Below are 12,328 nucleotides of genomic sequence, written 5' to 3' on the forward strand. Positions count from 1 at the left end.
AAGCGGACCTGACCTAGGGAGGATTTTATATGGGGTTTATTTTTTAGCAATTTGACAGAGACACAACTTTAAAATTTGATTTAATTCGGTTTTATCGGGGGGGGAATGTATTTATGTTTTGTTTTAAATATGTTGTGCGCCGCCCTGAGTCCCGTCGGGAGAAGGGCGGCATATAAATTAAATTAAATAAATAAATAAAATAAATAAATATTGATAGGATGATTGGAGTGCATGTGCTGGTTGATTAAGAATACGGTGTGTATGTGTATGTATGGTTTTCTCCCAGAGAAACACCATGTTTAGTTCCATAGCAGCTAGCAGACTCTTCGAGTTTGCCTTTTGAACAATGTGAGTGCACAGTGATTAAATTTAAATTAAGTCACTCTTTTAAAAAAAGAAATATCAAAGCAGGAGAGACCTCTTGTATAACTACATGAATCTGAGAATTCAAGCGCTTGCCAATTTACAATAAGGCTGGTGCTTGTATTTGTGTTATTTAGAGTTGAATTATGGTTTCTACATCATCTTGGCATAAGAAGAATCACCCAACACCATTCCAGCTTCTGCCTTTGGCTGTACAATAAGTATGATAGCTAAATGATATATAGTGCAGTTTGCTATGTTATCTTAGTCAAGTGTTTTCACATTTGCCAAACTTCCCCAGTGCACTAAATTCCTTTCTAATCACGCTAAGCAGATAGCAGCGAGAATAACTTGCATAGCAACTCTGTGCAAATCAGTCAAGCTAATATTGAACCTAAGGCAAATATTTGTTGAATAAAATGGGCCATTCTTGTCATGCAGATAAATTCTGCAATAGTAAAAATGTTCATTTGGTGTGTCATTTCATTCTTCTGCAACACAGAGGAATGAAAATGAAGAAGTTAATAGTGGTGAAAATGGTTTTGTCCAGAGGTTCTGGTTAATAAATCAAAATTAAGCCAAAGATAAAGGGAATACCCTCCCTGGATTCCTTGTTATAACCCTGTTCAGATAAAATGTAGAGATCACTGCATTAAGTGGTTTTTGGAACTGAATCATATAGGTTTGGCCCATCTCCTGATTTTTGAAGATTCATAAGCCAACATAAGTCTAGGGGTAGGCTGTATGTGAGTAGCAGTTTTTCTTATGATAAAAACTGTCTTTCAAAAAAATAATAATCCTATGGAGTATCTGTCACTCAATGAAAATAATTTATTTACTAAGACACTAAGTCTCTCAAGATGACCTTGCCCCATCCAAAACTCTAGTGCAGTGATGGCGAACCTTTTAGAGACCCAGTGCCCAAACTGCAACCCAAAACCCATTTATTTATCACCTGGTGCCGGGGGGCATGGCCGTGGTAGTCACGGCAGACTGGGTGGGCAGGGCCAGAGTGGCGGGGGCCATTCCCTCGCCATCTCCGGGGCACAGCACGCGTGCCCACAGAGAGGGCTCTGAGTGCCGCCTCTGGCATGCATGCCATAGGTTCGCCACCACTGCTCTAGTGAATTTCTGCTAGGAGATTGACACTAGATAATCCAATAATGGACTTGGTACAAAGCAACTTCCAATTTTCCTTTGAAGGTTTTGTCAGATATTGTGCTCAACATGAAAAGGGAGGGAAGGAGAATAGGTATAATATTGCTTCATATCCTAGTCTTATGCATCTATTATATCAGACTGATTGAAGAAAACAATTACTGGCTCCTATAACCAAACAGGAAAGGGCAAAAGAGAATAATTTAGAAGGCAACATTATTCAGTGGATGCTTATATTAGAGAGAATACATTTCTTTTACTCTTTTTCCAGCTGCTTTCTTGCACCTTCTTATGAAACAACAAAAGCAATAGATAACCATGCTAGTAGTTTCTCTCAGACAATTCTATGTTATCCTTGGCTTACTGAGAATAATGAAGGACTTTGGTGCAGAAATGTCCAACTGATAGCAGCTTTCATGTGATTACAATGAGGATGAGAACATATAAGCAGTGATATTCTCTGGGGAAAAAATGGAGAGCGAAGCAGAGTTCTCTAGCAAGTTTCAAAAAGCAGAATTAGGATTTGGATGATTGTCTATCTGTCCTTACTTCAATGATAGCTAGCCTGCTTATAGGAGCAGCATAACTAGATTCTTAGATGACTCATGTCTATGCAGTATTGCTTAGGAGGAAGTTAGGATTTCTGGAATATTACTTTGATGAGAGATGGGGTGGATCTCCGAAACTTCCTGGCAAAGCATCTTCAGATATACTTTTTGTATTGATGGAATACTCTCTGATGCCCAAATTGTATTTTGTAATTCTGTGCTCAGGCTTCCCACAAAATTCTGCAGCATTCACCCTTCATCCTGACTGCAGAACTAGGACAAATTAATACAGATAGTTCTCGACAACTGAGGCCAAGATTGTTGTTAAATGAATTTTGCCCCTTTTTACGACCTTTCTTGCCACAGTTGTTAAGTGAATCACTGCAGTTATTAAATTATTAACACAGTTGTTAAGCAAATCTGGCTTCCCCATTGACTTTGCTTGTCAGAAGATCACAAAAGGTGAACACATGATGCTAGGACACTGCGACCGTCATAAATATGAGTCATTTGCTAAGTGTCTGAATTTTGATCACATGACCATGGGAATGCTGCAATGGTCGTAAGTGTAAAAAAAGGTCATAACTCACTTTTTTCAACACTGTTGTAACTTTGAATGGTCACTAAATGAACCATTGTAAGTCGTGGATCCCTTGTAGTGTGCTGCTAAACTTAGCTTGGTTCCAAACAGAATTCAAAGCCTCCAGCATTAAGAGAAAAACTAGTTAGTGTTCAGGATGGTGATGCTTATTCAAACGCCAATATGTTCCAGTGCTTACATCATTGTTAAACTAATTTAAGTATAGATTTTCTACCGTTGTAATTTTTCAGGATTTAGCTTCTCCCCTAAGATTTCCACCACAGAATCTGATAAATGTTTGACACTTAAAAAAGAATATAGGTTTGTATAAAAGAAATGGTGATCTCCATGAACAGAAGCAAATTTAAACATAATTACATAATCATTGTTGGGCAGAGAGGTTTTTACATCTGTGAGTTCATGTAGGTGATTGAAAGCATAATTTTAAAAATTATGGATTGTATTTTCTTCTGAGCCCTTTATTCATTTTGGCTAGATAAATGTTGTTGTCTACGATTTACTTGAATAAAAGATAAAAGTCTTAGTTTTTATGAAGCTTATCTTTTTACAAGGTTGTAGGGAACTGGTGATGGCCCTGATTTTTATTTGATGCCCAATTTCTTCTTGGTCTTACAACTGAACAGCACAATACTGCCCATTTATCAAAGAATCACTGTTTAGAAGCAATTGCAGACCTGTGATGTGGGATAATGACCAGAGCATTAAATATCCCAGGAACCTTACTGAAAATGTTTGAACATGATTGCAATATGCATTTCTATGGGAGGAGAATCCCATCACTTCTCTCTTATCTCTCCTCACCGCCAACTTCGCTTTTTGTATCCTTTCATCCATATGAATAAATACAGTAAATCATATATGCATGAAGTGACACAAAAAGCGAAGTTGATGGTGGTGAAATTTTGTGGACAGGTTTGTGTTATTGTATCTAGTCTGTGGATAACAGATGGTTTATTAGAGAATCAGTGAGTTATTTATCAGGCTTCATTGCTGTTGCAGATCTATAACCATTTGCTTTGGAGTAATACTCTTTCTGAACAGTATTAGCTACTACTGTATTGAAATCAGTACATTCATCATAACTATGTCTGACATTATCTTCTCTTTCCTGATGAAAGAATGAAAACTGAGAAGACAAAAGCCAGAAGGATCAATGTTCCAATACAAGAAGACAGCACAACATGACACGGAGAAAACTTGAGGGTGGGGAAATTTGATTTCAGACAGTGTCTGAGAAGAGCACTGAAAAAGTTCCACAAAGTTCCAGAACATGTTGTCAAAGTTCAAGAATTTTGATTCTAAAGATTTTCAAAATTATGATGTCTCCAATTGCAACAAGAGGAATGGAAGAAAATTAAAGAACATTAATGAATGAATCCATAGAACTGGAACGTGCCCCTTGTCATGAATGTCAACCTTTGCTCAGGGCAGGAGTACAGATGAAAGCACTTCCTAACAGGTCACTGTCCAGTCTCTGCCTAATCTCTTGAAGGGGAAGCCTCACCCACCATCTCTCCAAATACCTGGTTCCTCTGCTGAACTGCTTGTACTGATAGAATGATAGAATTTTTCCCAACATAAGACTGGAAGGGTCAGTCCTGTCATTTAAGCCCATTATTCTGCAGCTGTATCCAGGAGTAGAAGAGAACAGTTCTTGACCTTCCACTATGTGACATCCTCTCAAGTATTTGAGAAGTGTCTTGCCTTTGGCCTTGGCCTTGGCCTTGCCTTTTCATGCATTCAACCTCTCTTTTTAGACTTAGTTTCTGATCCCTGGTCATCATCATGGCCTGTCAAGTTCTTTGTTGTCCCATTTCCTGAAAACACAGCTGGATTCTCCCTTCACAAGATTGATTGAAAGAGAACAGGATAAGATGATAGAAATCTCAGCAACTGGATTGTTTTCACTTTAGAATTCTATTTCTCTCCCTAAGATGGAGACTTTTTCACTTGCTTCCTTGTGGTAAGGACACCATTCCCTTAATTGATAAAAGAGGAATGTTTAGATGGTTAGAATGTGAATCTCTCTGAGGTTCATTCTTTCCTGAAGTTGGTACACAACTGGATGCCGTCCTCAAGGTGGATTCTGACCAGTATAGAATAAAGGGAAACTCCTATTTTTCAGCAATGGCACCTGCCTGATGGAATTGCCTCCCTCCTAATGGCTCAATTGCTAAAGATATTTAGAAATACCTTATACATTATAGAAGAATGGATGGTGATGGACCTGATAGAGATGGCAAAACTGACTTTTAATTAAAGATTAATTAAATCTGTCTAATTTTGCTTCTTCTTGGAAACCTCCACTTCTGGACTTTGAGCTCAAAACTAAAAAAAGAGAAACTTTGATTTTAGGTTTTGATAACTAGAATGACTTTGTCCTTTTAACAATAGCTTGAAACATTTAGAAATGAAGCAAAAGATTGAGGTTACAACTTTTTTTGCATTTACTGCACTGACGAAAATCAGAAGTCACTACTTCTTTTCTTTTTCCTTTTTCTCTGCACCCTTATTGTTTCTCTTTTAAGTTTCCTAGCTTTTTGTTTCCATTTGTATTTTATCTTATAATAAACTTTATGTCATGGTTCCAACAGATGAAATTCTTCAAAAGAACTTCGAGGCATTGTTTATCTTAAAGAATCTTTTATTCGAGAAACAAAGTATCGGCACTACATAGTTGAAACCAAAAACTAAATTCCCCTCCCCTGGATACAAAGTAATGAAGTACAATTCCCACCTCCAATAAAGAGTCATAAAACACATTCCCCAATTAACTTGAAACTCGGGCCTTCTCCCCAGCTCCTCAGCCCACCAAAACATTATCAGCTCTGATATAGGCTGGGCTCCTATATGTAACTCATTTTGAGAAAAAAAAAAGAAACAGAAGCTAAATAAAAAAGTAGTGAGGCAGCAATACCAAATTTGTGAGGGAATGGGTTGTGGACATTTTCAGTAGCTAGAAGGAAAGTAAACTCCCAACCATTACACTTGTTGCTATTTTTGATTCAGAAATGAAATATAAATGTTAATATATAAGCAGCTTTTATTGTCATTCCTTATTTCTTAGGCAAAACTCTCCTCTAAATTTCAGTTTTCAGTAAACTTTAGAAGTCAGAATGAAAAGTGCCAATCTTCCAATCTTCATTGGAAAAAAACACTAAATCATGTGTTTATTTGTAGTCTTAAGCATTAACTCTGATTAATTCATTCCAGTAACTTTGGCTGGACTTACGTAGCAGTGGACAATAGGAACAAGAATATCTACATCTAAGAATCAGACCCCATTTACTGTGTCTGTGATTTCTCCAGCCTTTGCATTTGTCCTGAGAGATTCATTCAAACAAGAGTTAGCTTTGCTCTTTCCAGATAGCTGCTTCTTGATGTAACATAAACGTTGGACTGTTTTTGATAGCAACCCATGTGGTGCTCATGTTCACCCTATTGCTCTACCTGGAAAGAGGTCAGATTCTTTGATGTCTCTTTAAGCAAAACTATTCTTGTAGATCTAGCCTGCAAGCAAGTTGCCTGCTGAGCTCTGGGGAAAAACTGTTGGATGCAAACAGGAAAGCATATTGTCTACACATGATGCCAAAAGACTGCTGTATAAAATGTAACTTGGAATTGGCAGGAGGGAAGCTGAGTTAGATGGGGGGTGGAGTTGCTTCTTTGCAGGTTTGAAGGCTGGCAAGGCAAGAAAATAGCAGGGCAGAGCTGAGCAAAGACATGTTTAAGAGCTCTTAAATACATGGTTAGTAAATGACAAGAGAAGCCATCTATGTAAATTTGCACAAGCTGAGATTTTTTTTTAGCCAACACAGGAAAAGCAACAGGCTGCCATGGAATAGCAATTTTTTTTGTATTGTAATTTTTTTGGGGAGGGGGAGAGGGGTGGATTAGTTCATTGAAGCAGACAGAATGTTGACACTACAAAAGTCAATGTTTTAAATCATTGCCTTTCTCAGTAGCATAAGGTATTTTTATGTGGTTTGTTTTTAAGCTTTTGCAATCTTTAAATATTAATCCTTATTTTGTAATCACATCACTTCAAGGCAAAGACCTTACTAGAACAATAGGAGAATACACAGTAGAGGAATTACTGCAAAGGTCCCGAGGAACACTAATTGCAAATCATTCAGTTTTGCAATATTAATTTATCCTGGCCCAGATAGGAATGCTTATGGCTCAAATGGTGTTTGATGTGATTTAATTGCTAAGTGAAGAAGCCCAACAGCCTGAATGGGTTTTTGAAATATCATGTGTTTGGGACACTGTTATTATGATGAATTGTTATTATGAGATAATCCAAACACTTTGAAGTCACTCAGAGTCATCACAGAGGAGGGCAGTTTTGGATTAGTAACCAACATTTTTCCATTAGCACAACGCTATGACAATGTGTCTGGTAGGTCTTGATCCTGAGATAGTGCCATAAGGTGAGGCTGCATTTGAGCACAGATTGATTTGCAGGCAACGAAACCAGGTTCCCCCCCTAACTTTCCTAATTCTAGTTGTCCTTCTACTTAGATCTCCTTAATGGCTTCTTTTCTTGATGTATTTCTTCCTCTATCCACAGATACCCTAAGTTAGCATCTTAAACTCATATGATACATAGACTGGCTGTGGATTAGCTCATGATGCTTTTTTCCACCAAACATTTTAGCTAATGGTTTAAATTATATGGAAAACTGGGCAAGTAATCAATGTACTAATTGTTCAGAAATTTCTATAGTCAGATACCAGATATCAACAATAAAAAAGCACATACTAACGAGCATCTTAACAAGTAGCTTGTACAGGCAGCCATGCTTTGCCTTAGTGAGGCACTTCATGTCACTTAGGTGATGCAATTTGCTACAGTGCGGTAGATTGCATTATTTGATGCCTTTTCTAGCTGTTCCAGTAGCTAGGTTCTCAGATTTCTTCATTGACTTCTAGTTACCTTCTGGTTCTAGAATTACCAACCAAGGCCTTGAGAACCATGAATCAATGAGGCTGTTGCAAAGCTTTGTATAACACTATTGGCTACAACAGAATGGCTGAAATGGGCAAGATGATGGAATATACTTCTATTGTATTCTTCAATTGAGTGGTCTTCAATGTGTTGGATGACCATCTATATAACTTCTAGCATTCATGTTGTCCTTGATTAACTGGCACTAGTGAAGGGCTACTGTTTTTCCACTGTAGGCTATACTGATGTGTGTTTTTCCATGGGTGAGCTAATCTTGGAGGCAGCTAGCAGACTGCTTAGATTCTGCTGTAATGTGAGCCTTTTAATAGATTAAATTCAGTTTAGGGCACATGAATGCCTAATGCAGAACAGCAAATGATTTATCTCCACCTAACAAAGCTAAGTAAAATATGTTGACACCAGAGGAAGAGGAGGCATTCTCTCCATCTCACATCATACATATATAAGTAGAACAAATTAAATAATTGAAATAACCAAACATTCTTTGGACCTATATCCAGGTTCAACTGGCTCAGCATGCCAACTGCAGCAAGATGAGTAATGGAGACCAATCAATAATGCATTAGATTGTTACTAGCAGTTCATGACTCAAATTCATAATCTGTTTCAATCAAGACAATTTGTACACCTCACTGTTGTCTTGCACTGAAGAGTTCAAACACCCTTCTTCTGCATCTCCTTCTACTTGTTATCAGAAAACAATATTTTTAAAAATTATCTACAAGATACTTCTGCATTTTATTTTTATTTCTTCTGGAGAATCTCCAGTAAGTTCTTTCCCTTGCCATTTCCTTCAAAAATAGTATTCATGATCACTAGGGAAGAAACAGACTTTGGATTTTATAATCCTGTTTCCTAGTCCTCTCTTTTTCAGTTTTAAAACGCATTAATTTTGGTAGCTGACAATGCATTATTTTATGTAGTTATAATTGCACACTATTAACAAATTCTATACAGATATTAAAAATAGACTAAATATAAACAAACAAAACCATATAATAGGGCTTCAGTGCAATCTATTCCCCCCAGGAGTATCGGCCACTGAACTCAGTGGGATTTACTGCTGAGTAAACATGCATAAAGTTTCTATCTTAACACTATAGTGTAAGAAGATAGAATTTCAAATAAGCAGTTTTATGAGATCTTTCCCAGTTAGATTATCAAGTCAGCGTTGCTCTTTAGGGACATGGATTCCAAAATTAATCCATGATTACTAATTTTAGTTAGGGTGAGCCACCTACAGTCTGAACACAACACCAAGCAGGCAGTGGGCAGGATTGATATTTTCAGTCAATGGGAGGGTAGGGTGGGTTGATTTTGATAATTTAAGGGTGAAGTGATCTATTAAGCCTTGCAGAAATTTAAGGTGCTAACTTTGTCCTTCAATCTCTAATTTTTCTCTTCCACAGAAGAAGGCAAAACAAATGTTTCAAGGCTTGAAGGCATCTACTTCATTCTTTTTTTTAAAAAAAGGTAAAGGTTTCCCCTGTCCAGTTATATCCGACTCTAGGGATCAGTGTTCATCTCCATTTCCTAGCTGTGGGAGTCAATGTTATCAGAAGATGCTTCTATGGTCATGTGACTGGCTTGACTATACGTTGAGGTGCACGGAATGCTACCGGTATTACCTTTATATGCTTTATCTACTAGCATTTGCATGTTTTTGGACTGTTAGATGGGCAGGAGCTGGGGCAAGAATGAGACTTTTTTTACAGGTTCCCAAAATATTGGCTCCACTCAGTCCAGTGAAGTCATGATGTTATCACCCCTAGTCCATGAAGATTTATTGCTGTTGATGCTACAAAATGTTGTCCATCTCTGCTTTAGCCTTATATATATATATTTTCATTTCTAAGCTAGATACTACTCCCAGGCTAATATAATCTTAGAAATCCCAACTCCTCTCAAATTAAAAAATGATTGATCTCAAAACTGAGTTGAAGAAGAAAACTGTATTTTCTGCCAGTAAGATGCTATCATTGCTAAGCTACTAACAGTATGAAAGAAAAGCAGGGTGGACCACAGAACTGTGGAATCTCTGGCATCTAATCCATCTGGACTGTGGGAAGCATTTGTCACTTCAGTGAAACTCCACCTCCCATCCTTTAGCTGGGGAGTAGCAGCTTCCTTCAAGGCAATGGTGAGGCCTTGAAATGGTGCTTCCCCTGGATTTTGCCTGTTACTTAGCTGTAGGAAAAGCCAGCTTTCAGCTATGTGGCCTCTGAAAGCACCTCAAGCTGGGAAGATTTTCAAGTATATGCATCCAGGGAGGAATCACTTCAAAGCATTTCTATGTTCTTGAACCTGCTACTCTAAAAACTATGTGACATCTGGGGGTGGAGATGGTTTTAAAGGAGGCAACCAACGTTTTCATAGAACTGTTACATCATCTGATCCATTTCAGAGCTGCAGGAGGGATTTGGCCTTTAAGGCAGATTCTATATCCTAGTTCACTGTAGATTAGATTTGTTGACGAATGAAGGTGATTTGTTGATGTACATTAAAAAGTCACTTAGGTCATTCAAGCCCAATTGTACAGGAGTGATCAAAGCCACTTTTGGGGAATAAGAATTGCACACAACCAATTATGTAGATTTATTTGCAACATGAATGAGATAAGGAGAATGAAGCTATACTGATGTATAATTAGGAACGTATCTAGGTTACAGATAACTTCAAGCTTGGCAAGTCTGGGTGAAGGCTTCCTATTGACTTCACCCATTATGATTTGCTCTTGTTATTTACATCCTAATTTTGCTTCCCCTACATACCAGCCTCCACAGGTTATGGGAATCCCAGGCAGTCCACACAGAGGACGAATAAATAAAACTGGAATAGCCTGCCTTCTTTCTTACTAAATTTGTTTTGAGAATTCCTGAAAATGTGGTTCTTTTAAATGCATTTTTGTAGTTTTAAAAATGGCTATTGTCAGAAGATGATCAAGACCTGCCAGGTTTCAATACTAAATAGAAAAACACTCACATAACAAAGAGTGAATTGCAGAGACCTGCCTGCAAATTCATACTCTTGAAAAATTGTGTAAAAAGCATACACGGTTATAATTAAGAAAAAAAAGTTCTTAATTACATGAACTGAAAGCTGTCTCTACCTGCCACCCAGATCCATATAGTTGGTACCCTCACATGTGCAATCATTTTGTGTGAGTCTGTATGAACTTTTCAATGGTTTCCTGTACATGTATTCACATATATATACCATTTAATTTAAGGTAGACTGGAATTACTAGAAAAGTAATGAATCTAGGACGCAAATGACCTATTTTTTAATCCGTATTCTGGTCCTGTCACATTTTCAAAAGATCAAACAACACTTTTTTTTTTTTTTAAAAAGCTACTTTTGTAACAGCACCAGGCAAGTTTTGTGAAAATCTAACCTTTCTCAGTCCTTGATAGGTGTGAAAATAGTTCTGCTTTTTCATGTGTGTGTGTGTGTGTGTGTGTGTGTGTGTGTGTGTGTGAATTAAGGGAGTACTGGGATAGCTATTTCTAACCTTATTAGGTTAGAATGTATATATATCTCCATTTCCTGATTGAATCTGGATATGGATATGGAAATGGATATATATCTCCATTTCCTGATATATATATATCTCCATTTCCTGATTGAATCTAAAGCTGGAAAGAGCTGTACTATAACATTACCCTGAAAAGTCTCAGTTCAATTTTGGGCTCAGCTGGAGATGGCAAACCTCTGAGAATTCAAGAGTCAAACTCTTGGCTGGAAATAGTTCCAGATGGAATACATTTAAAATGAAAGCAAGAGTTGTTGTACAAATCCAGTTAAGACTGGTAGGGACCTCAGAGAGAAGTCAGACTGCTTTATAATTACCTGAATTCATCTAACTCCTTAAAAATGAAAAGTGGCGAAAAAAATCTTCCTAATACAGGTAGCGATGAAAGAAATGTCCTTGCTTACCTCTTCCAAAGGAATCCTGGGACTGGAAGTCATCCGATATTTATCGAGCTCTCCCCCCATTTTCCTGATGGGGGCAGGAGAGGAGAAGGCTGAGGATCGTTGGAGTGAGCCATACTTCATCATGTTTGGTCCAAACCGAATTCCATCCAATAAACGTATCAAAAACAGGTTGGAAGGCAGTTCTTCAATATTGCTGAGAACAAGGGTTCGACATTCAGGACATCTCAGCTCCTTGTGTGATTTCAAAATACTCTGGAGACAGGGCTTACAGAATGTATGCTGGCATGGAAGCACCTTGGCAGAGACATCCAGCTTTTCCAAGCACACAGGACACTCTAGCATGTCGAATAAAGATAAATTGTCCATGATGTTGATGTTCTACTTAGTTCAAAACTCCACCTTCAAGTAGATCTAGAAAAGTTCACATGCTTGCTATTCGGTTGGAAGGAGTTGGTTTGCTCAGGAACGTCCCATGAAGAACTACTGTACTCTATAAAGAAAATAACAGAAAAGAGAAATTATAGAGCCTAAATATTTCAATATTATGAAATGCACGCCACCAACATTTCAAGAAATCCTTCACTGGGCAGTTTGCGTGGTATAGTCTCTCCCCTGCTCCTAATGTAAGTGTGACATTATTCATGTCTGAATAAGTATTAGATAAACAGAATTGTACCCAATGGCCAACTGGGATCAAGAAAGACCCAAAGTCCATTTGTTGTTGCAGGTAGCCATTGAATAAAAGAGATC

General features: G+C 37.8%; 1 protein-coding gene across 1 annotated transcript in view; it reads right to left on the reverse strand.

Annotated features, from left to right (window-relative positions):
• The window catches only part of SH3RF2 (SH3 domain containing ring finger 2), an 81,810-nt gene extending 69,746 nt beyond the window's left edge, over positions 1-12,064 (reverse strand). The window contains exon 1 of the mRNA XM_015818664.1: positions 11,579-12,064. Within this exon, the coding sequence (XP_015674150.1) occupies positions 11,579-11,944 (366 nt within the window). The 5' untranslated portion in view covers positions 11,945-12,064. The remainder of the gene's footprint in view (positions 1-11,578) is intronic.
• Between the last annotated feature and the right edge of the window lie 264 nt (positions 12,065-12,328).

Source organism: Protobothrops mucrosquamatus, unplaced genomic scaffold (genome assembly GCF_001527695.2).
Source record: "Protobothrops mucrosquamatus isolate PMUCROS unplaced genomic scaffold, P.Mucros_1.0 scaffold777, whole genome shotgun sequence".
NCBI lineage: Eukaryota > Metazoa > Chordata > Lepidosauria > Squamata > Viperidae > Protobothrops > Protobothrops mucrosquamatus.